The sequence below is a fragment of the Lolium rigidum genome, chromosome 4 (genome assembly GCF_022539505.1).
Source record: "Lolium rigidum isolate FL_2022 chromosome 4, APGP_CSIRO_Lrig_0.1, whole genome shotgun sequence".
Classification (NCBI taxonomy): Eukaryota; Viridiplantae; Streptophyta; class Magnoliopsida; order Poales; family Poaceae; genus Lolium; species Lolium rigidum.
Window position 1 is genome coordinate 195,250,701 of NC_061511.1, and position 27,989 is coordinate 195,278,689.

The 27,989-nt window shown below is 49.4% G+C and overlaps 1 protein-coding gene across 1 annotated transcript; it reads right to left on the reverse strand.

Moving 5' to 3' along the window:
* Window positions 1-20,245: 20,245 nt before the first annotated feature.
* Window positions 20,246-21,875, reverse strand: LOC124705490 (disease resistance protein RGA2-like). The gene has a single exon (XM_047237198.1). It carries the CDS (start codon window positions 21,807-21,809, stop codon window positions 20,322-20,324), a length of 1,488 nt encoding a protein of 495 aa, XP_047093154.1. The 5' UTR covers window positions 21,810-21,875; the 3' UTR covers window positions 20,246-20,321.
* Window positions 21,876-27,989: the final 6,114 nt, after the last annotated feature.

Consider the following 27,989-nt stretch of genomic DNA (forward strand, 5'->3'; position numbering starts at 1 on the left):
CTTAATCATCATATCAATGGTTGTCCTAGTGTACCATGCCTGGATATCCATATCACGTCTGGCCTCTCAACGCGTGTTCCACTGCCTTCGGTGCCGCGCGAGGCACATGACCGCCGCTACAAGATCCGTTGCTGCCGCTTCATCATGCCGCCGGATCTATGCGACGATTCCCCCTACCCTCAACTCCTACAACTAGATCACATTCGGGACCTAGGAGTTTGACGTGCGCCGCCGAGCGGGTTACCTCGGCGACATGGACTTGTTCAACCGGGAGCGCGACATCTGCCTTTACAATGATGAGGAGGACAAAGAGGAAGGCCACTACGACAAGGGGCACTAGTAGGAAAAGCCTCATCAGTGGCGCACCAAAAATGGATTCTGTGGCGCATGGGAGGTGCGCCACAGAAACGTCGCCACAAAAATAAGGTTTATGTGGTGCACCTGCCCATGCGCCGCAGAATTAAGGTTTACGTGGCGCACTTGTTCTTAGGTGCGCCACGGAAAAGCGTGCGCCACGAATTGCTTCTTAGTGCGCCACGGAATTTGCTTGTATTATACACGATTTTGTGCTGCCTCGCTATACATATACGAGTTTATACACAGCAATACGGATACACAATACGGATACACAGAGTTATATACAGCAACATTCAGATATAATATAAATATCATGTACATTGCACGGATATAACATAGACATCATCATCACATTACTTAGAGCCCGATCGAGATACATATATAGTGGCAAGTGTCAAATGTTTTGCATACAACTCTTAATTCATACAAAATTCACAATTTCGAGATACAAAGTAGTCTTCATCCGGTTCCTCCTTTGCTCCGTCATCTCTACCCACCAGGCTCGCTTGCATCGGGGTCCTTCCATCCAGTTCCTACTATGATGAAAATGGAAGAAAGTGAGACCAACAAGTATCCGATGCACAAGAGAAATGGAATAAATGCCTCATACATTGTTGGTCAACACAAATATTAACATTCGGGGACGGTGTAAGTGAGACAAAGTCCGATGCACAAGAGATTGATATTTGTGCTATCTTACCAGAGCTCACTTACGCCGCCCCCGAGTGTACGGTGACCAAACATTTTAATCATCGGCATTTTGAAAATGTCAAAGCAAATGGAATGACAAAATGGAATAAGTGCCTCATACATTGTTGGTCAACACAAATATTAACATTTAGGGATGGCGTCGGTGAGACCAAGTCCGATGCACAAGAGATTGATATTTGTGCTATCTTACCAGGCTCACTTACGCCACCCCCAAGTGTACGGTGACCAACATTTTAATCATCGGCATTTTGAAAATACCAAAGCAAATGGAATGACAAGGGCCTCATACTTTGTTGGTCGAAACAAATATTAACATTCCGGGACGGAGTTAGCGAGCCAGGTAGGATGCACAAGAGATTGATATTTGTGCAATCACACGAGGCTCACTAACACCGCCCACGAGTGTACGGTGACCAAGCATTTTAATCATCGGCATTTTGAAAATCTCAAAGAAAATGGAATGACAAAATGGAATAAGTGCCTCATACATTGTTGGTCAACACAAATATTAACATTTAGGGATGGTGTAAGCGAGGCCAGGTAGGATGCACAAGAGATTGATATTTGTGCTATCTTACCGAGCTCACTTACGCCACCCCGAGTGTACGGTGACCAAACATTTTAATCATCGGCATTTTGAAAATCTCAAAGCAAATGGAATGACAAAATAGAATATGTGCCTCATATATTGTTGGTCAACACAAATACTTTGCAGAAGGGCCCCCTTTCCCCGGTCGGCGTTCCGTCAACGGGTGCTTGACGACACAACAACGCCGATCTGCATCTCCGGCGCAGAACCACGCCAGTCCCTCGCTGTCCAGTGAACGAGTCCTTGATGCAAAGACCGTGCCGGCCTGCCCGGCATTATGCCGGGCCGTGTTGCCGCGCTTCAAGCCGTGTGTCCCGCGCCTGCATCGTTCGCCTTCTTGCCCGGTGAACCAATAGGCTGATCGTTGGAATAAGGAAACCGATGACAGCCGGTCGCAAGATTAAATTGCGATCGGCCGTCATCGGCTTCCTTATTCCAACGATTAGTCTATTCGTTCACCGGGCAAGAAGGCGAAGAGTGCAGGGCGCATGATCGACACGGCCTGAAGCGCGACAACAGGGGTCGGCATGATGCTAGGGAGGCTGGCACCGTCTTGGCATTAAGGACTCGTTCACGTACCGGACGGCGAGAGAAGAAAAGTGGTGCTGCGCCGGAGAGGCATGTCGGCGTTGTTGTCTCATCAAGGACTCGTTCACGGAACGGCGGCCGGGAAAGGGGGCTCGTCTACAAAGTATATTGCGGCGTATAGGTGACCAAACATTCTAATCATCGGCACTAAAATGGAAGAAAGGCCAATGCAATTAAGAAGTAGCTAGTATGAACTAAATGGAATGCCTCATACTTTGTTGGTCGAAACAAATATGAACATCCCGGGATGGCGTTAGTGAGGCCAGGTAGGATGCACAAGAGATTGATATTTGTGCCATCACACCAGGCTCACTAGCGACACCCCGAGTGTACAGATTGACCGAACATTCTAATCATCGGCACTAAAATGGAAGAAAGAGCCAAGTGGTATCAACTAAATGGAATGCCTCATACTTTGTTGGTCGAAACAAATATTAACATCCAGAGATGGAGTAAGTGAGGCCAGGTAGGATGCACAAGATATTGATATTTGTGCCATCACACCAAGCCTCACTTGCTCCACCCCCGAGTGTACGAGTGATCGACCAACCATCTAATCATCGACAAGTAAATCACTTGGGGTAATGTTAAAATGTTTGTCTCCATATTTGGGAGACATTTTTAATATTGGAGTCTAGCTAATGGAAATCAAGAACTAGTCTTGATCTCCAAATGGTGATTAGAGGGAATTTATTCATCTTAAGCAACATTAGGGACAAATGGGATCATGCAAGGGACTTGGGTCATTTGGATCATAAGGCATCAATTAAGGAGGCAACCAGGGACAAAGGGAAACATTTGATGATCCATTATCATAGGCAACAAAGCAGACAACTTTTTCCCCTCTAATCTAGCTAGAGTCCTTAAAAGAAATCCATCATAAGCATGGTCAAATACACATATATAGCATTTGGAGAGCAAACAAGCAAGTAGCCATATCACTCAATCCAATAATATAGTAATTTGGATCATAAGGCATCAATTAAGGAGGCAACCAGGGACAAATTAAGGGAAACATTTGATGATCCAAGTAAGTGCATGATACTTTGAGCTACCCAAGAATAAAGGCCAACGAGTGGATAAACATCTCGCTCAACCATTTCTTGCACTAGAGGAAAAGTAACCAACATTGAAACTTGAATAGTCAAGTGACACTACAAGCGACTCACACACACATGCAAACACATGTGTTGACGAGTAACTAATGGATATCAAGAACTAGTCTTGATCTCCAAATGGTGATTAGAGGGAATTTATTCATCTTAATTAAGCAACATTAGGGACAAATGGGATCATGCAAGGGACTTGGATCATTTGGATCATAAGGCATCAATTAAGGAGGCAACCAGGGACAAAGGGAAACATTTGATGATCCATTATCATAGGGACATAAGTCAAGATGCTCAAACACACATAGCATGCATGGAGCGAGATGCTCCAAAGGGATTATTCATCACTTGGTATATAGACCAAGTGATGCTGGCAAAAGAGAGGCCAATCAAGAACCAAGTAAATCCAGTAAGTGATAGATATGCCTAAACAAGCAACAACACATAGCATATCCCGACTAACCGGATGAGACAAGTCTTGGTAGCCAACCGAATCACCTAGCACCACCTAGCCTTTTAAAACCATCGAAACGGTCCTTTTTCTTCAAAGGATACCACGAGTGGCATTCATTTACATGATCCCCTACCGTGGATATCTCTATTTTCATCAAAGCCAACACAAGAAATAGAAATTTATCATTACTCGGTTGAGTTCAAAACAAAGCTGGGGTACCATAAGGGATTATTCATCACTTGGTAGTAACCATCATAAGCATTCCATTTAAATCACACATTTTAGTATATGTTCTTATCCAAGTTTTTGCCTCAGCCTTTGCATCATTGGCTGAGCTAAGACATCAAGCTTCGGCCAGGGAGCATTCTTTATTTTTAGGGAACTATATGAACTATATGCACATGATCCAGTAAGCATCCCCACTAATCGAGCATTATAAGCATACCATAAGCTCACAAGAATCCATCAAGTAAATCATCGGGGTCCAAAAACTTGGGGTCCAGAAAACTAATCCCAACGAGAGAATTACTTGGGGTCCGAGAAAACTAATCCCGAGCCAACCAAGAGCAACTATAAATATGTATGTATACAAGCCCACCGAGTAGCATTTCATGCATTTAAATTCCTATGAACCAGCTTAACCTCACTCGAGCACAACAAGCATTTAAATGAACAGTAGCATCAAATTCCTATGAACCCATCAAGAAAATTGTTAACAGTTAACCTCACTGAGCACAACAAATGAACCAGGTAGTAATAAGCCATCAAGATTAACGAGTTAACCTCACCGAGCACAACAAATGAACCGAGTAGCATCAAATGAACCAACCGAGTAGCAATGCATCACTAGCGAGCAATGCATCCAGAGCCAACAAATGAACCAAGTAGCATCAAGATTAACAGCTAAGCATCACTAGCGAGCAAATGCATCCAGAGCCAACCGAGCGAGCATTTCGTCGAGCACGTTGTGCTCGCGCGGGGGAGGAAGAGGGAGGGGAGGGGAGGGAGCTTACCGACGATTTGGACAGGTTGTGGAGGAGCTCACCGACGACGACGGCGAGGGGTGGAGGTCGCGGCGGCTCTTCCACCTTGACGCGGCGGCGGCTCCTCCACCTTGACGCCGCGCCGGCCCCTCCTCCTCCACGCCGCGGCGGCTTGTGCTGCTGGTGGCGGGGATGGGTGGAGCGTGGCGGCATCCGGCCATCGCGGAGGAAGGCGGCGGCGGCGGCGACGGCGACGGCATCGCTCGCCATGGAAGGCGGCGGCGCGGGGAGAGAGGGGAGAGAGGGGAGAGGAACTTCGTGGCGAGGGAGGGGTACGGCCTTGATATAGTACACGTTATTTCTGTGGCGCACCGAGACAAAGTGCGCCACGGAAAACATTATTTTTGTGGCGCACCGTCGCCGTGCGCCACGAAGAAGTAACTTACGTGGCGCACCGAGATTTGTGCGCCGTAGAAATTGTAAAACCAATGGTTGGGGGTGACAGGGTGTGGGGCCCACCAAGTTTTTGTGGCGCACCGTTTAGTAGTGCGCCACAAAATTAAGCTATTTCTGTGGCGCACCGAGCTTCGTGCGCCACAAAATAAGTTTCTGTGGCGCACTCAAAACGGTGCGCCACAGAACTAAGCTTCGCCTATAAGGGTTTTCCTACTAGTGGGGGGTGATGCCCTTTTTGACAACACAGCTGCCCTAGGAGGTCCAGCCAGCGGATCTCACGGAGGAGGAGGCCATCAAAATGGCCATCACCCAGAGCGAGCTCACCAAGTGGGATTTCCTCGCCGTCCAATTGCAGGAGTCCATGTTGGTTCAAGGGAGGGCGGTAACTCCTCCATTCATGCCTCGGCGCAACCAGGCGCACGCCTCGCCGGTGACAGAGCCAACTTTTTTGTATTGGTTGTGGCCTTGGGCACAGACCCCGACCGAAACGAACATGCGCTTAAAACTGGCATTTTTTCGTGTCCACGACCCGATGCAAACGGACCAAAACGGTCACTTTCCGTGTCTGAAATGTTTTGGCCGTTGGAGATGCCCTTAGACTTAATTCTTTATGTAGTAAAATGCATGAATATTCTGTGAACTTTTCATCGTGGCTTGCATTGATCACCGTACATAAGGAATACCATTTTACGATCACTAAAGACACCAAGTGTGTTTTCTATGGTCACTGAGTCCAGGAGCTGATGTGTATCCGTCGACGTGAAAAAAGCAAGACCCACATCAAAGTGAAGCAAGGAGTTAAGTTAACGAGGATGCATTTAGAATCATCATGGCACATTAACTTCGAGCTCAGAAAATTGGCCCAAGAAGCATGCAATGAGATGCTATCTATCACTAGAATCAACAACGGGCTTGAAGAAAGAGTCCCAAGCAATAGTTCCTTCTTTGAAAAAGTAAGAGGCCATATGAAGATCGGGCCCATCTAGGTGAGGGAGCAAAACCTTTCCAATAAGAAATTTTGGACAAAGTGGCCATTGTCACTGGCTCACCATTGACAAAGCGGTGGTCGGTTCCCTATAATCCTGGCCATCTCGGTTCCCTATAATCCTGGCCATCGGGCTTGCATAGTGCAATGCACGGCCCAATGCGGACCAGATTCCTTTAGTGTCAGGCCAAGCTGGGACACGTGCCCTGAGTTGGAAAAAACACGACACGACTGCTTTATGTGCCTAGCCAGACGGTCTAAAAGCCCGCCGAAGCACGACCGGAGGTGTGGAGCTACGGCGCTACGCTGTCATTGGCGAGACGGGGCATCGGGGGCGAGGAGGTGAGCGGGCGAAGCTGGGGAGAGAGACAAGGGGAGAGGGAGAGAGCTTGAGGGAAAAAGGAGATCAATCGGCGAGGGACTCGGTTTCACGTCACGAGTAGGATGACTGAAGCGACTCGTAGGTACCAGTACAAGTGTTCCTAACTTCATGGTGGCAATCCCTAGTCTAAAGTTCACGCGAACGTTAGAGACGTGACACATAGTTCAATTACCTCATCAGGAGACAAGTGGACCGACCTGTTAGGTGGTCATCGGGACGAAGAGGATGATCGGGAGGAAGAAGATGGCATCGGAGGAAGAGGGTGTGTGACATGGAGGAAGAATAATGCCAAGCCCTCACCAAAGGAGGGGACGACGCGGCTAGCCGCGACATCGTTGACAAAGGCGAGGAAGCAAACTTAGGGTTTAGGGTCGAGTGTGGTGCGGGTGGGTGCGGGGATCTTACCGACGACAAAAATTTAGGGTTTGGGTTGCGGGTCCGGGAGGCGCGCGTGCTGGAGACGAGAGGATAGGGAGGTTAAGGGGAGGGCGCGGGCCGCGGTTGAGGAGGGCGCGGGGCGGCGAGGCAGCACGGGAGCGGTGCCGGCCACGACTGATGGCGATAGGTTGCCTAATCGACGATGGGGGCGGGGAAATTAAGGAGCTGGTCGTGAGGTTGGGAGTAAGAAGGAGGGGAGAAAGACGGCCATGTCATGTTGTTCTTAGGCCTGACCCGTGGTGCTCTCTACGCGGGTGTCACAGGCTTTGTGACGTGTGAGGTGTGAAATAGGACCACCCTTTCATGACGCTATTTCGTGCAATGCCTGGGCCAACCCACGTGCGTCGAAGCTGAAAAAATTCTGGCCCGCTGGAAGCTTCGTGCCTAGCATGGCCCGATAAGCCCATGCCGTGTTGTTCTTTGGGCCCGCCTTGAGTCCGAAATAGCCCGGCCCGATGATCAGGATTAGAGCATCTCCATTCGCGTCCCCCAAAGCGTCCCCAAAGCTATTTGGGGCGCGCCGGACAAAAAAACGCTTCCAGCCGTGTCCCCCAAACCCGTTTTTTGTCCGGCGCGTCCGATATGGTGTCCGGCGCCCCGAGCCCGTTAGGCCTGGAATTAAAACTCGAAACTCGCGAGCTAAACGAGTAGCTCGTGACTCGACTCACCTCGACTCGAACTCGGTGTATAACGAGCCAAGCCGAGTTTCATATTTTGTCGTTAAGCGAGTTCAAGCTAAACGAGTCGAGTTCATCAAACTCATGAGTAGCTCGTTTAGCTCGGTAAAAATGAAATTGGCCCAAGCCCACGAAAATGCGCAAGTATATTTGTGGTTTCTCAACTTGGCAATCTTATGCTGATGATATATTGATCTTTGTGGTTTATATTTTTGTGGTACCATAGTCCTAATGCTTGTTGTTCATTATTTATGCCCAAATATTCGGGGAAAATGCATTGTACATATTACATGTTCTATTTGACAGTTTTAAACGAGCTACTCGTGAGTTACTCGCGAGCTTTGCGAGTCGAGCCGAGTTTCAAATCCGGACTCGGTTGTTAAACGAGTCGAGTCGAGCTAACTCGATTGTTGACCGAGCTTTAGCGAGTCAAGCCGAGCTGGCTCGGCTCGGCTCGAATTCCAGCCCTAGAGCCCGTCCTCGCCCCACACGGGACGCATCGGGGACGCCGGACACAATGAAAAGCGAGGCGAAGCGACGTGGGCCCGACCCGTCAGTGGCACAATAAATTTTAACCTAGCCGTCGCCTACCTCGCGACGGAAGTTATTGGCGCGCAGCGACGGTGCAGTTCCTGCAGAGGCGCAGCGACAGTGCAGTTCCCGCAGAGGCGCAGCGACGCGTCTCATCACGCCTAGCTCTGCGTGCCGGCGTTAATGAGCGTCACCGCTCCCCAGCCTCCCTCCGGCCTATAAAAACGGATGCCTCTCATCGTCTCTCTCACACACAAACCCTAGCGCCTCTCTCCCCAACCCTAGCCGCCACCATCTCAACAAGAGCCGACGCCATGGCTGGGAGAGGCGGAGGCCGAGCTCGCGGTCGTGGTCGTGGCAGAGCTACACGCTCGCCGTCTCCTGCCACGCCATCGTCTTCATCGTCGGAGATGGACGTGGAGGCGGGCGTGCTGTTCGAGTTCGTCCTCGTCCTCAAGGACGACCCACGCGGCATCCAGAGGTTGCCGGACTCCTTCGCCGAGTACGTCGCCGGCGACGACAGCCCGGGCACGATGCATCTGTGGGAGGCTTCGTGCGGCTACTACCGGTGGATCGTCGACGTGATCTACGACGCGCGCGGCAAGATGTACCTCCACATCGGCTGGGAGAAGTTCGCGCGCCACCACAACCTCGAAGCCGGCTTCATCCTCCTATTCTCCTACTTTGGCGACAGGGACATGAGCGTCAAGGTCTTCGACGAGACGCGGTGCCGCCGGGACTACCACGGCGACAGCACCGACGAGGAGGACGACTGATGAAGAGTGTTGTTTCTTCGTAGCGAATACGTGCACGGAGGTTTTTGGATGTTCTTCCTCGCAAGAGCCAATAGGGGCACCGTCACTAGCTGGATTTTCCAGTTTGGGTGACTGGGTGCGCCCACGAGTGTTCTTTCTTAGCAGCGAACACATGAAACCTTCGATGCATGGCCTAGTTAGGTTTAGTTTTTTTTGCAATATTTTATATTTGTGTCCATCATGGTTCAAACTATGTATTAGTTTGTGGAAAACCATGTTCCAAATTATATCTTCGTGTAAACCATGTTCCCAATTATGTATTAGTTTGTGGAATATTACTTCTTTTTATTGAAATAAAAATGCAAAAAAAATAAAAATAAAAAGTATTTTAATGTTTGGGGGCGGCGTTTGGGGGACGCGGTTGGGGAGCGACGTCCCCAAACGCGACACGAACTAAACACGTTCCGAACGCTCAATACGTCGCGGTTTGGGGAAGCTTTGGGGACGCGACTGTAGATGCTCTTAGTGGCCTTTCTTGGTTTCCAGACCCACACCACCGCCTGCCGGCGTCGGAGTCGCCGTCACCATGGGAAGCACCGCCGCCACTGTCTCTCTCCACCAATTATTGAACGCCTCCACCGACCTCTTTGGCTGATCTCCACCTCTACCTCCACCTGGCTCCTCTCTCTTCCGACAGCAATATAGTGTATCCTCGTGCCCTTCCGGCCCCGTGCCGATCTCCGGATCTTCAGCGTTGCCTGGATGCCCCGAGGCGCCGTCCGGACCACCCAGCGCCGTTCGGATGCCGCTGGAGGGCGAGCTGTTCGCAGTGATGTGCGGCCCAACCTCCTAGCACTGCCCTGCATCCTTCTGGAAGGCGAGCTTCGCGATGATGGGCCTCGGCGGCTCTGCGTGCTCGACGGATGGGTCGAGAGGGAGAGCATCCAAGGCGATGTCGCGCTCAACGGAGAATTTTCATGACCACCCATCTTGGTTTTCGTGGGCGCTCGAGGCAAGGCCAGCGGTCGGCATACAACAGCTGCTTCTCGCTTTCTTCAGTTCCTGGTGACAGCGTTCATGTGGCATCACCGTCAGCAGATAAGGTAATCAAAGTGTCTTCCTTTGGAGGTTTGATGCTCTTTTCCCTGTTCTTCGATGTGGTATTTTGGTTTTTACCTCAAGTTATTTTTTGTTCCTTGGCTTTTGTTCAGCTATTTTTGTTTTTTTTCGATAAAGGATGTTTTATTACTTGTGATAAGCAATTACATCCAGCCTCTGCATACGCTGTTCAAGTGTCTGGAACGAACAAAATATGAAAAAAGGCGAAATACATATCAAGACGATGAATTATATAACGCCTAAGGAGAGGGTGGAGCATCAATCCGTAGACTATGCTGCCACCCATGTAGGGAAAAAGTATCCCTCGCCGTAGCCTCCAACCGTGTACAGACCTCCGTAAATAGGTCGCGGTTCTCTGCCCGCTGAAGAGGTAACCATGCACGGAGAATACCTGTACATCTGTAGATGACCTGCAACAATGAACAGTTTTTATCGTTAAAAATCTTGTCATTTCTACTTAGCCAAAGCGCCCAGATAACTGCTAGCGCCCCCACCCTCAGAAGCAACTTAAACCTTGAACCTACACCGTGAAGCCAATTGCCAAAGACATTTGCCACACTAGTCGGGGGATACAGGGTAGACGCTACTTGGATGACTGACCATATAGATCTTGCAAAACTGCACTGGAAGAATAGGTGTTTGATTGTTTCGTCATGATGACAGAAAACACACCGCGAACTTCCGTGCCAATTCCGCTTAACAAGATTATCTTTAGTAAGAATAACTCCTCGACGAAGGTACCATCCAAAAATCTTAATTTTTAATGGTATCTTCATCTTCCAAATTTTCTTATTATTATCAACTGGTAAATCGGAATGAAGGATTGCATTGTATAAAGATTTAACTGAGAAAGAGCCATCTACATGAAGATTCCATCTAAATTCATCCGGTTCAGGGGATAATTGAATATCACCCAACCGTTGAACTAGAGTATTCCATGCTATTAGCCTTTGTCCAAGTAAAACCCGTCTGAACGTCACATTCGGTGGTGAGGTAGCCATAACGGTAGCAATGGTATCACCTTTGCGACGAACAATACTATACAAAGCAGGATATTGTTCACTCAGGGAAGCATTGTCCAGCCAAACATCTTCCCAGAAACGTATCTGTGCTCCATTCTTAATAGAGAAAGTACCATAGCGAAAGAAGATGTTTTTAGTCGCCATGAGACCAGCCCAAAAGTGAGAATCCCCGGGTTTCCAAACCACTTGGGAGAGCGTCTTCGAGCCAATATACTTTCTCCGAAGAATAGTTTGCCAAGTCCCATTCTCAGTAAGAAGCTTAAAAAGCCATTTACCTAGCAGAGCAGAATTCTTAACCTCCAGGTCATGAACTCCAAGTCCGCCTTGATCTTTTTTACTGGCAGGCGTGGGCACGCCATGGTTCAATCAACAGCGACATATACCTCTGTGGTGTTCATCTCATGTGACTGGTTTGGATGATTGTTGGAGACGTTCTTACTCTAGCATGCTTAAACCAGAGTGCTGATGCATGTCAGCGTTGGTCCTCTGCATATTTTGTTTTCTTTGGATTGATCAGCCTAGGCGTGTTTGGTTGACAAATGACAATGCAATTGCTTCGAGGATCTACAAAGTTTGTTGAACAAATATAAGTTTGTAAGAATGTAGGTACCTGTTGAGACGTGTCACCGCGTCAATACTCACCGTATGTTCCAAGCTACTTGGTTATGCTGATGAAGCTTTAATGGTAAACCTAATTGTGTGTTAACACAGGCTGTGTGGTGTTGCACCAAAGAGACATAATTTCCTTATCACTGAATTTTTTTTAATGGAAAATCATACTCATATACAATTTCAGGTACAAGGGATGTATGATGGAGCTCAAAAGTTAGGCGGGCAGGTTCACTGGAAGTAACTACCTCAACGCCTTCTGTGAGAGAGGTACGGTAGCCCTGTTGCCAACATTAAAGTGTGGTATGTTGCTTCATCTCGCTCCATTGTCAATGACAAATTTGTACTAATCGTATCTAACGGTGTTGTGTGTTCTGAACCTATCGCCCTCTTGTGCCGTATGCTAGCTATCTTATGGGCAGAGCACTATCATGTTAGTACACTTTCTCTGCTCTTGATGGTCCATTCTATCTGGTTAAATGTGTGTTCATTGGGTCAACATGAGAGACATTAGATATCATTGATGATACTGTAGAGTGGTTACCAATTGACAAGGGAGCTTTTTTACCCTCAGGCACAATTCTTTTGAGAAGTGATTATGGAATATATAGCCTATACGGAACTTTATTCAGCTGTACTATATGTGAATTGATAAATATATTGATTTCTTCCTGCAGTTAGGGTATTGTTTTTTTTGCATGACATTCATATAAAGGGATACTTAATGATATGCCTAAGCTTAATTTTTTTTCTCAACTGAACTAGGAGTATTTTGTAGCTGCAGTTCCTTTTGTGTTTTCTCCCTACCATCTACATCCATGTTTCTCAAATAGGAGTATTTTCCTGGTCATCTGGATTCAGTTGCTAATTAACATGCCATTGTCGTTGCTACATAATTTCTATTAACTACCATTGGCAGTACTATTTTGCTATAAATCGACAATGCAGTTTGTGCCCATTTGAGCTTCCGTTAGTTTGTTATATGATATTTCCTGGGTACTTTAGTCTGTTTACCTGAAGAGCATTGATGATCTTGGCCTGAACCTTTCCTAGCAGTCTTTATCATCCGACAACAACATGAAGATGAGCTACCGAGGTCGCATGATCCAAAGTTGTGGAACTAGCTTATGACCTTAGTGCGGTTCCTTCAAAGTATGGAGCACATGAGAACATAATCATCTAATTTATGATCCCGTGCTTCTGTTTGTTAGACTATTTGTGCAGACCTACAAAGTGGTAGTGTTAGTTAATAACCGGATCCCTGAGCGCTGGCTATTCTTCTGGAATTAGCTTTTAATCTCTGAATTTATGAGCTGATATCCTTTATGGGCAACATAGCAGTATCAGATTGTTTTGCGGGAATTTATGAGCTGGAATTGGCATTTGCATTCTCTTGCAGCAGAGGTGTTGTCTTGGATGTGGCATCGGGGTGACACCCTGTTATCATTTGCAGTTAGGAACTAGACAAGTTGTGTGTACAGGAAAACTGTGGACAGATACACCTGATCCTGATGACTACCAACTTTATGTACTCCAAACGTGTTTCTACTGAAAAATTACTATATCTGGTTCATCTATTATATGCCAGTTATATGTAAACTGTATAGGATATGTGCGTACACTCATGTCTCATGGTTGAGTTTTTTTTAGTGCAATGCTTTCCAATATTGAAGTTGAGGGTTGTGGTGAGTCGTTTGTACAAAGATCTAGCAATCTCTGTTAGACATTAATTAATTTGTTTAGATATGAAATGGTTGTTCCTTCTACTTTCAACTTCCTCAGAAAATAAGCCATATGTGTCACAGTTGATAATATTTGATTTTCGGAACATATGCTCCCAATGGCTTGGTATGTGCATGAAGATTCTTTGAATCTATAATTATCGTCCTGATCTCATATGTATCTTTTTGACATTTCAGTTACATTGATTACATCTTGGACGATTACATCAATTCGTGGTCAGCATAGTTTGGAGACTATTACTCTTCTCCTTGCGCTGAAGGTAGTAAATATCAAGCCTTGAGCGTACTATTTATTTCAAATGTAATTCTAAGCTCGATGTACAGTTCAGGTTGTATATCCTCATAATGTACATTTGATTCGAGGGAATCTGTATGATAAATTGTATATATTAGACCCTCATATTTCTGTGAGTTCTGCAGTATATCTTCGGTTATACCCTGTAGTAAATTAGCTGTAATCTACCTTCTTTTATACCCTGTTTAAGCTACACTATTCTGCTATACCCTGTTTAAGCTAGACTCTTCTGTAATCTACCTTCCGTTATATCTTCAATGTTTTTTTTATCAGACTAACACTCTAGCTTTCGTTCATTGAATGACCACTACACCGGCAACAAAATAAACACATCCTTACTGCAACGACAGCATTATCTAGTGAAAGAGCATGGCGACACAACATAGCCTGATAAATTATATTTCTCTGTGCAAATATATTCCCAAAATGATCACCAATGCTTATTTCTCTGAACTAGGAGTATTTTCTCCGTACGATCTACATCCAGTACTAGTTAATTGTACAACTATAAAACTTATGCAAACAACAATATCCACCCATGGACGCAGTGTGCCGCCACTCTTAAACTTCCTAGTTTATTTTTTGCGACTGCTATTACAACAAATGAATGAAATGATCACCCATGTTTATCGTTGATTATTCATTGTCGTGTTTGTAGCTCGATCTGTTAGTTTCTTGTCAGATTTTAATAATACTTTATCATGACTTAACAGTATATCATTTTTTGTTCTTAGGTGTGTTGCCTTTGGTTCTGGACTTCTGGTAGAGGCTAGGGTTCTACCGGGTCTAGGGCGGAGGTTGTAAGGGTGGAAGTGAGGGCTGAGAGGTTGGAGAGCTCGGCGCCGGCGGCTGGGCGCCGTCGCGGAGGAAGGAGGCGGCGGCTAGGGTTGGTGCGGCGGGCTAGGGTTCTCCCGTCTCCCTTCAGGAGACGAGACAGTAATGATACTGAATTATTGTCTGCTTAATCTCGAAGGAATACAAGTGTTTATATAGGAGGACGGCCTCCTCTAAACCCTAATTTACTTGGGCTAAGCCCCTAATTTACTTGGGCTAAGCCCATAACTAGCCACTAGTGGGCTTCCTGCGTGTATAGGTCAGACCGACCATAACATCTCTCCCCGCCTTCTCAAACAGCTCGTCCTCGAGCTGAACTTCTGGAAACTGCTGGCGGAGATCTTCAAGCTTCTCCCAAGTCGCCTCGTCCTCTGGCAGGCCTGTCCAATGCACCAAGACAACACCACGGCGCTGCTGGGCCTTCAACACGCGAGCCACACTCGCCGGGGCAGGCTCGAGATGCCCATCCGAAGTAGGTGGAAGAGCTGGTGGTGCAGAAGGAGGGTCGCCCCGGTAAGCCTTCAGGAGACCGACGTTGAAGACGTCGTGGAGGCGCGAGCCCGCAGGCAACTCGAGGCGGTAGGCGAGCTTGCCGATGCGTTCCAACACACGAAAAGGACCGGCGTAACGAGGGCCCAACTTGCGCCGGGAGCGCGGGTCCAAGGACTGGGTCGTCCGGTGAAGAAGGCGGAGCCAGACCCAGTCGTCCACCGCAAACTCCGCCTCGCGATGATGAGCATCATAGTACCTCCTAGCCAGCCGCCGAGCCCGAAGAAGTCGGCCGGCGCGCCTCGGCCGCATCTCGTCGCGGGTACGCAGCAGGTCATCCGCCGTCTCAGTACGGGCCGTGCCAGACGCATAGGGAAGCATCGCCGGTGGTGGCCTCCCATAGACCACCTCAAAGGGAGTAGTGTGCAGCGCGGAGTGGTAGGACGTGTTGTAGCAAGATGCTCGGCCCACGCCAACCAGTCCACCCAAGCTCGTGGACGATCCCCGGTGATGCGGCGCGGTACATGGCGATGATCTTGTTGACGACCTCGGACTGGCCGTCCGTCTGAGGATGAAACGCCGTGCTCATGCGGAGCTTCACGCCTGCCAACCCAAAGAGGTCCCTCCAGACGTGACCCGTGAACACAGGATCACGATCACTGACGATGGAGGACGGAAACCCGTGGAGGCGAACGATGCCGTCGAAGAAGGCGCGTGCCACGGCCGCCGCCGTATAGGGATGGCCGAGGGCGATGAAGTGCGCGTACTTGGAGAAACGGTCGACCACCGTGAGGATGACGGACTTGCCGCCAACCTTTGGCAGCCCCTCGACGAAGTCCATGGAGATGTCCGCCCACACCTGGGACGACACGTCCAGTGGTTGCAGTAAGCCCACCGGACGGAGCGTTTCCGTCTTGTTCCGCTGGCATGTGACACACGCTCGCACCCGGTCTCGCACCAGGACGCCATCCCCTGGAATATAAAAATCAGTGCGGAGACGGTGCAGGGTCTTCTGGACGCCCTCGTGACCTGCAGAATGCGCCAAGGACAAGGCCTGGTGGCGCAGGTCTCCATGATCCGGCACAAAGATGCGGCGCCCATGGAGGAGTAGTCCCTCGTCCAGGCGCCATGGTGCGGCCAGCTCGCCGTCGGCCAGGCGCTGGCGCAGCTGCTGCGCATCCGCGGCCTCGGTAGTAGCGCGGCGAACCTCGTCGATGAAGGCAAAAGATGGCCCGGAGTGGATGCAGAGGGCCGCACCGACCGTGGGCGCGTCCGCAGCGTTGTCGATGTCGCGGCGGGACAGGGCGTCGGCGACTGTGTTGAGGCGGCCGGGGCGGTACTCGACGGTGAAGTCGAAGCCGAAGAGCTTGCTGATCCACTGATGCTGCGGCACTGTGGAGAGGCGTTGATCCAGCAAGAACTTCAGGCTGTAGTGGTCCGTGCGCACACGGAACGTCCGGCCCCACAGATACGCCCGCCAGTGGCGCACTGCCTGGACTAGCCCGATCAGCTCGCGCTCATATGCGGCGAGCTTGTGGTGGCGCGCGGCGAAGGGGCGGCTGAGGAAAGCGAGTGGCCCCTCGCCCTGGTGAAGGACGGCGCCGAAGCCGAAGCCGATGCCGGAGGCGTCGCAGTCCACCACAAATGGCTCGTCGAAGTCCGGCATCCGAAGAACGGGGCCCGCCATGAGTGCCCGCCGCAGGGCGGCGAAGGCCGTGGCCGCCTCCTCGTCCCGAGAGAAAGCGTCGCGACGAAGCGAGCGCGTGAGAGGCGCGGCGATGAGGCCGAAGTCCTGGATGTACCGCCGGTAGTATCCCGCGAGGCCCAAAAATCCGCGAAGAGCTCGCGGCGACTGGGGCGTCGGCCAGGCGGCGACGGCGGCGACCTTGTCCGTGTCCATCGCGACACCGTCGGCGGAGATGACGTGGCCCAAGTACGCGACGGAGGTCGTGCCAAACAAGCACTTCGAGCGCTTGAGATGAAGACGATTCGCTCGAAGCTCGTTGAAGATGATGGCCACGTGCTGCAGGTGCTCCGCCCAGGATGCGCTGTAGATCAAAATATCATCAAAGAAAACAAGCACAAAGCGTCGTAAGTAGGGGCTGAGCACGTCGTTCATCAGGGCCTGGAAGGTCGCCGGCGTGTTGGAGAGCCCGAACGGCATCACAAAAAACTCGTAGTGGCCATGGTGAGTGCGAAACGCCGTCTTGGCGATGTCGTCCGGGTGCATGCGCACCTGATGATAGCCCGAGCGCAAGTCGAGCTTGGTGAAGAAGCGCGCGCCATGGAGCTCGTCCAGGAGCTCATCCACGACGGGGATGGGGAACTTGTCCTTGGACGTGACGGTGTTGAGGGCGCGAAAGTCGATGCAGAAGCGCCACGTGCCGTCGGTCTTGCGCACAAGGAGCACGGGGGCGCAGAACGGCGACGTCGAAATCCGGATGATGCCCTGTGCTAGCATGACCGCCACCTGGCGCTCGAGCTCGTCCTTCTGCGGCCGGGGGTACCGGTACGGCCGCACGGCGACGGGCGCCGTGTTCGGCAGCAGGTGGATGCGGTGGTCACGGGGCCGCGAGGGAGGGAGGCCCCGCGGCTCGTCGAAGAGGTCGCCGTGCTGCTGCAGCAAGGCGGCCAGGAGCGGGTGCGCCTCGCCAGCGCGGCGGCCATCGGGTGGAGCTGCGGGGATGCGCCGGTGCTGCCCAAGCCCGTCCGATGGAACACGGCGGCCGCCCTCGCGCCGGAAGATGAGAGACATCACGTCGAGGTCCCAAAGGATGGGGCCTAAGGTGCTCAGGAAGTCGAGGCCGAGGATGAAGTCGTAGCAGCCCAAGTCGATGCCGACGCAGTCGATGGAGAATGGCTCGTCGCCTACGAGCACGGGAACCTGTCGCGCCACGCCCTGGCACGTAAGACGGTCCCCGTTGGCGACGGTGACGCTGTATTTCTCCAATCCCGCCGGCTGGAGAGCGAGGAGGCGCATGGCGGTGTTGGATAGGAAGTTGTGCGTCGAGCCCGTGTCCACCAGCGCAGTGAGACGCTCCCCATTGATCGTCACCGGGAGCAGCATTGTCTTTGCCGTCTTGATGCCCGCCATAGCATGAAGAGAGACGACGAAGGCGGACGCGTCGACCGGCGCGTAGGTCGTGACACCGGCCTCAGTGACGGTGGCGGCCGCGAGCTCAGCGGTGAGGGCCTCCACGTCGGCGTCGTCGACGGTCTCCGTGTAGAAGAGGCGGGCGCACGTGTGGCCCGCCGCGTACTTCTCGTCGCAGCTGAAGCACAGCCCCCGGCGGCGCCGCCGAGCTGCTCCGCGGCCGTCCGGCCGCTTGAAGGGGCGAGTCGGCGCAGGAGGGCCCGCGGGAGCGGCGGCTGGCGCGGGACGCGGCGGGGCGGTGGGCGTCGGGGCGGGTCGGAGCGCGGGACGAGCGCTGCCACGTTGCGCGTAGACCTGCTGCATGGCGATGGCGCGCTGCTCGTAGGCCCGTGCGTAGTACATGGCCGTCTGCAGGTCCGCAGGCTCGCGCATCTCGACGTCGACGCGGATGTAGTCAGGGAGGCCGCCGATGAAGAGATCGGCGCGCTGCCGCGCCGAGACGCCCGGGGCATGGCACGCGAGCGCCTGAAAACAGTCGGCGAAGTCCTGGACCGTGGTGGTGAAGGCGAGGCGTCCCAGCTCGGCGAGGCTGCTTCCGCGTAGGGTCGGCCCAAACCGCTGAAGGCACAGGTCGCGGAAGCGCTCCCAGGACGGCATCCCGCCCTCGTCCTGCTCGAGGGCGTAGTACCAAGTCTGCGCGGCGCCCCGTAGGTTATAGGAGGCGATCCACGTGTGGTCGGCGCTGAGCGTCCGCTGCCCCCGAAAGAACCGCTCACACCGGTTCAGCCGGTTCGGGGATCGGTGGCGCCGTCGTAGGTGGCGAACTCCAGCTTGGTGAAGCGGGGCGGCTGCTGTGCCAGAGGCGGGACCTCGGGGGCGCCCTCCTGGCGGCCCGGGTTGAAGGACGTGCTCGCGGCGAAGGGGGCCGCAAACCCGCCAGGACCGCCAAAGGGGTGGGCGGGCTGCTGAACCGTCGTCCGCGCCGCAGTCTGAGTGTAGACGGGCGACGCGTCGATCCATGTGGGAATTGGTGAAGGCGATGGCGGCCACCACGTGGGGCGACCGTTGCTGGCGGCGGAGGCGGGCGGTGGGGGCGGCGGCGGAACGGCGGGCGGTGGGGGCGGCGGGTGCTGGTCGGCCTTGATCTCCGCGAGCTCGAAACGGATGGCGCGGAGACTGTCGGCGAGGTCCGCCAAAGTAGCGGGCAGGAGGTCGAGGCCCGTGGGGGCGGCGGCGGCCTGGTCTCCGTTGGAGGAGGCGGCGGCTCCCTGCAGCGCGTGGGCGCCGGTCATGGCAGCGGCGGTGGCGGTGGTGGTGTTGGTGGCGGCGGCGGGCGTGGCGGCGACGGGGTCGACGGGGGGGCTGTTGGAGCCCATGAGACCTAGGCAATCTGATACCAAAGTGGTAGAGGCTAGGGTTCTACCGGGTCTAGGGCGGAGGTTGTAAGGATGGAAGTGAGGGCTGAGAGGTTGGAGAGCTCGGCGCCGGCGGCTGGGCGCCGTCGCGGAGGAAGGAGGCGGCGGCTAGGGTTGGTGCGGCGGGCTAGGGTTCTCCCGTCTCCCTTCAGGAGACGAGACAGTAATGATACTGAATTATTGTCTGCTTAATCTCGAAGGAATACAAGTGTTTATATAGGAGGACGGCTTCCTCTAAACCCTAATTTACTTGCGCTAAGCCCCTAATTTACTTGGGCTAAGCCCGTAACTAGCCACTAGTGGGCTTCCTGCGTGTATAGGTCAGACCGACCATAACAACTTCTGGTATGATTATGTGGATCTTGCTGTTGTTAATTCCTATGCCATCAGGACGTATCAAACACACAGAGGATAAGGAACCCAAGGATAAGAAGGTACTGTATGACAGCTTTTCTTCCACATTTCACAAACCACGAAAGCTCATTGAATTGTACTGTACTTGACTAATCAAATAGGTGTTCATTTAATTAATATTACGGAGAAAGCTCATCTAGCTTTGAGATGAGTGGTATGCAAGTGATTACAAACAAAGTCGTTGACTAGTGATCTATTGACTGACTGAATGACATTTACAATATACAAGATCCATGGGTCTATTACAACTGGACCAACTCGAACCAAAAACCTCTACGGCTCTATGTCCAGGTGTTCTTTGTGCTGCACAATCTCACAAGAACACACGTAGCTATAGTACGGTGGTATGAGGGATCTCCATTGCAAGACTTCAAATTTTCCCTGCGGGATAGCCCTCCATGCCCCGAATATAAGATCCACCATCGTTATCCTTGGAACTTCGTCGTGAGCAGCAGGCCCTTTTTGGTGGCTATGATGTAATAGAAATACCGTATGATCATCGGAACCTCGTGGTGTTTCAGCAATTCTCCAAGCGTACCGAGACATACGATCCTCATTATATTCACCGGGCACGAAGTTATTCTTCTGCGTGAATTCCCTAGCCATTCTGAGAACCCTGCACCAGAATCGAACACTTGTATTTGCTCTAAGTGAGGTGGCAACACTATATGCGAATATAAAAGATCCACACATCTCAAGGGCCAGCTCCATGGCTATGGATGTTAACTTCGGGTGCTCCTCCGGATCCGTGCTACCAAACAAAAGCATCTTGAGGAAATACCAGTAAGCTTCTTTAGACAAACATCTTAGCACGATGGCTTCTGTTGTTCCAACACTAGCCATGTTTTGTGAACGGCTAGTGATTATGATTTTGCTCCCATATGCCATACATCTTTCATAAGTCTGCAACAATCTCTTCCACGCCCCTTCGTCCACGTCCCCTAACAACTCGATGACAACCAACGACCTTTCTTCACCAGAAGCACTATTTTGATATTTGATCACACAATGATCTCTAAAAGTTGTTTCTGTTTCACTCTTAAGGTCATTTCCTTCGTAGCGCAAGATCAAGGAGAAGTGATTGCGCACACGCTCATCGTCGCAGACATGTTCCACAAGAGTGCTCTTCCCAATTAGTCCAGGACCAACAATTGGTAGGACACCCAAATTTTCACCTCCTAGAGGCTCAGCTTGTAGCAAGAAGCTAATGGCTTGTTCCCTCTCCATTTGCCGACCAAACATATACTTGTCTAAATACAAATATGCACCATAAGGTTGGCGGTACATCCGAGGGTAGCTCATCAGAAATATAGCAAACTCCTTCATATCAGCAACCATATTCTCTAGGACAAGAATAATTTGCTTTAAATCCTTACTGTTGTCTCTACCAATTACTATGCTCTCAATTTGAGGGCTACTAGAAAGGAGGCGAAAGCGCTTAGCGGGATTAAATTTTGATGGATCAAATGTGGAGTGACTCACCTCCTCATCATTGGTCTTCTTATGTATGCACTTGAAAGAGTCGAGAAGGTAGTAGCCTCTGAACATTTGCTTTATCATGATGCTAATCTGACGGATCATCCCTCTGTTTGAGATGCACCGCCCCTCAACCTCCTCGACGACTGTAGATATCCTCAGAAGTAGTTGGTGCAGCCTCTGCAGATCCTCCTCAGCAGTTGTCTGCCGGTGGGACTTCTCCACCATGATTGATATGGCTCTGCTGATAATATCACCAAGAACTGCAGAGATAAGAGCCTCCATTGGCACCAGGAACGTGCTCACTAGCAAGATGGTGCTCTCAGCTTGAAGAAGTTTGGCAGTTGTTAATCAGACGACATTGAACTGTCTGCTGAAAGCTTACAAAGAGCTTACAAAGTCATGTGTTATGTGTTTCAGAAAAGGGGGTTTCCCCTCCTAGTCTTTGTAGACTCATCCAACGAAGGCGACATATTTGTTGTGTCAGAAGAAAAGTATCTGTTTTTGATTTAGCAGTCAACATTGTGGAAACTTGTGGCTGAATGTTCCCCCGTTGGGATTAACAACCATATTACTCTCTCCGTCTTACAAAAGATATCACAACTTCGTCTAAATTTGGATATATCTAGACGCGATTGGTGTATTTCAGAACGGAGGGAGTAAATTACAAACACGAGTAGTAATTAAGAAGCCACACAGGATTTTGCTACCGTAAGGTTGACGGTACATCCGAGGATAGCTCATCAGAAATGTAGCAAACTCCTTCATATCAGCAAACATGTTCTCTATACCAAGAATAATTTACCTTAACTCCTTCCTGATGTCTCTACCAATTATCATACTCTCAGTTTGAGTGTTGCTAGAGAAGAGGCCAAAGCGCTTAGCTGGATTAAATTTGGATTGAGCAAGACTCATCTCTTTGTCCTATTTTTTTCTTCTCTCTGTACCTAAAGGTGCCAAGAAGGAAGTACCCTCTGAAAATTGCTCTCATGGTGCTAATCTGACGCATCATCCCTCAGGTTTGTTACACACCGCTCGTCAGCCTCCTCCGTGACTGACGAATATTCTCAGAAGCAGTTGGTGCAGCCCCTGCAGATCCTCCTCTGCGTTTGTCTGCTCTCGGTACTTCTCGACCATGATGGATATGGCTCTGCTGATAATATCACCATGAACTGCAGAGATAAGGGCTTCCATTGTCACCAGGAAGTAGGAACAGGAAACCCTCCAGGATTCTCACTAGCAAGATGATGCCCTGGGCTTTAAGGAGTGGAGCAGCTGCTTACTCTGTGAAATTAAACTGTCAGCTGGAAGCTGAAGAAGGCAATTGTGCTACGTGTTTCAGAAATGGGGGTTCTCCACCCACCTAACCAAGGCAACATAAAGAAAAGTATTTTTATTTTATTTTAAGGTGATCATGGTGGAAACTTGATCCCCCCCCCCCCCCCAATCATTGAAATCAACAGCCCAACAGACCACGTTTTTGTTCCTTTCTTTGTAATATCTCCACAATATGGCAGTGGTTGTGTTTGCTGAAATATTTGTGCTGATTTTGACTTGTGGTACTCATCATTGTAGCACAAATTGTCTTCAGTGTTTTTTTTTCTGCTGCAGCACAAAACCCTGTTGACCAGAAAGAACTCCTTCAAATTATAGCCTCTAAGCTTGATGGTACCCTGAGCTCGAAGGGGTTGGTTGTTGGCTAGGTTGGAGACTATTACTCTTGTCGTTGCACCAAAGGTAAATATACAGCCTTAAGCGTACTATTTGGTCGTTCTTTATTTCAAATGTAATTCCAAGCTCGAATTACAGTTCAGGTTGAATATCCTCATAATGTACATTTGTTTCGAGGGAATCTGTATGATAAATGGTATATATTACACCCTCATATTTCAGTGAGTATGTTTGTACTAAACTAACAGCGGTATACTATCTTCTGTTGTACCCTGTTTAAGCTAGACTCTACATACATTACGATAACTGAATCTCAATTGTGGTAGCATCGATGCTTTTTTCACCAGAGACTAACACTTCAGCTTCCATTCATTGAATAGCCACTACACCGGCAACAAAATAAACAGATCCTTACTGCAACGACAACATTACCTACTGAAAGAGCATAGTGACATAACTCAGCCCGATAAATTATATTTCTCTGTGCAAATATATTCCCAAAATGATACTATTTAGTTGTACAACTATAAACTTTTGCAAACAACAATATCCACCAACTGGCGCGGCATGCCACTGCTCTTAAACTTCCTATTATATTTTTATGCGACTGCTATTACAAGAAATAATCATGCTTTCCGTTGATTACTCATTGTCATGTTCGCAACTCTGGTCTGTTAGTTTCTTATTATATTTTGATACTACTTTGTCATGCATGTGCTTACCAGTATAGCAATTTTTGTTCTTACATGTTGCATATGGTTGTGGAATGATTATGTGGATATTGCTGCTGTTAATTAATATGCCACCAGGACATGTCAAACACACAGAGGATAAGGAAACCAAGGACGAGAAGGTAATGTATAACAGCTTTCCTTCCACATTTCACAAACAACGAAAGCTCATTGAATTGTACTGCACTTAACTAATCAAATAGATGTTCATTTATTTAGTATTCCGGAGAAAGATCAACTAGCTTTGAGATGAATAGTATGCAGGCGATTACAAACACAGTCGGTGGCTACTGACTAGTGATCTATTGACTGACTGAACGACAGTTACAATACACAAGTTCCATGGGTCTATTACAACTGGACCAACTCGAACCAAAAACCACCTCTGCGCACTAGTAGAAAACCTCTCATCCATCTAAGCCTTTCGTACCGGTTCCCTTACGAACCGGTACGAAAGGCGTTATTAATACCGGTTCCAGGGGTGGGACATTTATACCGGTTCGTTATGGACCTTTAATACCGGTTCGTAACACGAACCGGTATTAAAGGGTTTCTGCCCAGTTTCCGTGCGGTGGTGGGGCCAAGGCTGCACCTTTAGTACCGGTTCGTTTAAGGAACTGGTACTAAAGGGTCCATGCCCTATATCAGCGCGCAGCGGCCCCGAGCTCCCTGCATATCTCATTTCCTTCTCATCTCTCACATTTCCAAAAATTTTGCACCTCTCACACTCCAATAATTTTCATTTTTCTCCACCATTTTAACAAGATTAACGGCATACATCTATCCAGGGTTAGCAATATCATCCTTCCTTCCGGCGTTTCTAATTTAGCTCAGTTCTTTGGTAGTTTTAACTCGTACTATTTTTGTAGTGCAAGCAAGGTGTTCGATGAAATGCCTAAGTTAGTGATTTTATTTTTTTATATGCAATTTGAGCTGAAATTATGGTATGTTTTGTAGGTTTTAATTAGTATCATCCCCGTCCTTACCGCCGTCGATCGCCGCCTTCGTCCCCTAGCCGGCACGGTACCACCTCGGTGAGCCCCTCTTCTTTTTAATAAAAAACAATTAGTTTTATGTGATGAACTTGAATATTAATTAAGTTGGTCACTCATATATCCATGATGTTGTGTATTTAATGATTTTTGATATACATATAAAATGCAGATGAGTCGACAATAGATGTACGGTGACCGGTGCCATCCCGAGTTCATTAATGGCATGCATTATTTTCTCAACGTGGCTGAGGCAAACAGGCGGTCGAATGGTTTCATGTATTGTCCATGTAGTTCATGTAAGAATATGAAGGATTACTCTACCTCGAAGACCCTTCACGTCCACCTGCTGGAGAACGGTTTCATGCCCAGCTATAATTGTTGGACCAAGCACGGAGAAAAAGGGGTTATATTGGAAGACAACGAAGAAGAAGAGGATAGTGACAACTATCCCTTATTCACTGAAGACGGTGGTAGTAGAATGGGGGAAGACGAAGCTGAAGAAGAGCACATTTTCGATGAGCCGATTTTTGATGACCCGGATGACGATTTGGGTCGGGCCATTCTTGATGCGAAGATGAACTGCGGAAATGAAAAGGAGAGGTTGAAGTTGGAGAAAATGTTAGAGGATCACAACAAACTGTTGTACCCAAATTGCGAAAATGGTCGAAAAAGCTGGGTACCACGCTGGAATTGCTGCAATGGAATGCGGAGAATGGTACTTCCGACAAGGGATTTGAAAAGTTGCTGAAAATAATAAAGAAGATGCTTCCAGGGGAGAACGTGTTGCCCTCTAGCACGTACGAAGCAAAGAAGGTTGTCTCGCCCTCTAGGATTAGAGGTGCGGAAGATACATGCATGCATCAATGACTCGCATCCTCTACCGCGGGGAGTACGAGAATTTGAATGCATGCCCGGTATGTAGTGCATTGAGGTATAAGATCAGAGCGAGATGACCCCGGCGATGTTGAGGGCGAGTCCACCCCCAGGAAGAGGGTTCCTGCGAAGGTGATGTGGTATGCTCCTATAATACCACGGTTGAAACGTTTGTTCCGGAACAAAGAGCATGCCAAGTTGTTGCGATGGCACAAAGAGGACCGTAAGAAAGATGTGATGCTCGAGACACCCCGCCGACGGGTCGCAGGTGGAGAAAAATCGACAGAGAGTTCAAGTCATTTTCAGATGACGCAAGGAACTTAAGATTTGGTCTAAGTACGGATGGCTTTAATCCTTTCGGGGAGCAGAGCTCCAGTCATAGCACCTGGCCGGTGACTCTATGTATCTATAAGCTTCCTCCTTGGTTGTGCATGAAGCGGAAGTTCATTATGATGCCAGTGCTCATCCAGGGCCCGAAGCAACCCGGCAACGACATTGATGTGTACCTGAGGCCATTGGTTGAAGAACTTTTAGAGTTGTGGCGTGACGAAGGTGTACCTGTGTGGGATGAGCACGAACAAAATGAATTTAACCTACGAGCGTTGTTATTTGTAACCATCAATGATTGGCCTGCTCTTGGTAACATTTCAGGGCAGTCAAACAAGGGATACAATGCATGCACACACTGGTTTAGGTGAGACTGACAAGTAATTATTTGGGAAACAAGAATGTGTACCCGGGGCATCGTCGATTTCTTCCAAAACAACATCACGTGAGAAAGAGAGGAAAGCATTTCGGAGGTGAGGCGGATAACCGAACGAAGCCTACCCGCCCTACCGGGAAGTTATATATGATATGGTCAAGGATTTAAAAGTGATCTTTGGAAAGGGTCCCGGCGGACAATCTGTTCCGCATGATGTTGACTGGACACGTACCCATGTGGAAGAAGAAGTCGATATTTTGGGAGCTACCCTACTGGAAATTCTTAGAGGTTCACTCGCAATCGACGTGATGCACGTGACGAAAAATCTTTGCGTGAACCTGCTAAACTTCTTGGGCGTGTATGGGAAGACAAAAGATACACCGGATGCACGGCAGGACCAGCAAAGTATCCACGAAGGAAACAACTCGAATCCAGAGAAGTACCAAGGTCCCGCCAGCTACGCTCTTACCAAAGAGGAGAAGGAGATCTTTTTTGAAGTCCCGAGTAGCATCAAGGTCCCGTCTCGGCTTCTCGTCGAATATAAAGGGAATAATAAACATGTCGGAGAAAAAGTTTCAAAACCTAAAGTCTCATGACTGCCACGTGATTATGACACAATTACTTCCGAGTTGCATTGAGGGGGCTTCGCCGGAAAATGTTCGAGTACCCATTGTGAAGCTATGTGCGTTCCTCAATGCAATTTCTCGAAGGTGATCAATCCATTTACTCTACAAAATTTACAGAAGGATGTGGTCCAATGTCTAGTCGGCTTCGAGTTGGTGTTCCCACCATCCTTCTTCAATATTATGACACATCTCCTAGTTCACCCGGTCGAAGAGATTGGCGTTCTCGGTCCCGTATTTCTACACAACATGTTCCCCTTTGAGAGATTCATGGGAGTCTTAAAGAAGTACGTTCATAACCGTGCTAGGCCGAAGGAAGCATCTCCAAGGGCTATGGAACAGAGGAGGTCATTGAGTTTTGTGTTGACTTTATTCCTGACCTTAAGCCGATCGGTGTTCCTGAATCGCGCTATGAGGGGAGACTGCGTGGAAAAGGCACGCTAGGAAAGAAATCAGCAACGTGTATGGACAGACATTCTTTCACTCAAGCACACTACACAGTTCTACATAATTCCATCTTGGTGGCTCCGTACAAAGAGGAACACAAGGATATCTTACGCTCTAAATACCCGGAGCAACGTGAAGATTGGATTGATGGAGAACACATGAAGACTTTCGGCGGTTGGTTGCAAACACGTCTCATGAATGTCACCGATGACGAGCAGCTGTACTTATTGGCCAAGCAACCATCTTCTACTATATCGACTTTTCAAGGGTACGAGATTAATGGGAACACATTTTACACTTTCGCCCAAGACAAAAAGAGCACCAACGAAAACAGTCGTGTCCGCTTTGATGCAGAAGATGGCAATCTGAACAAGGTCACATATTATGGGTACATAGAGGAGATATGGGAACTTGACTATGGA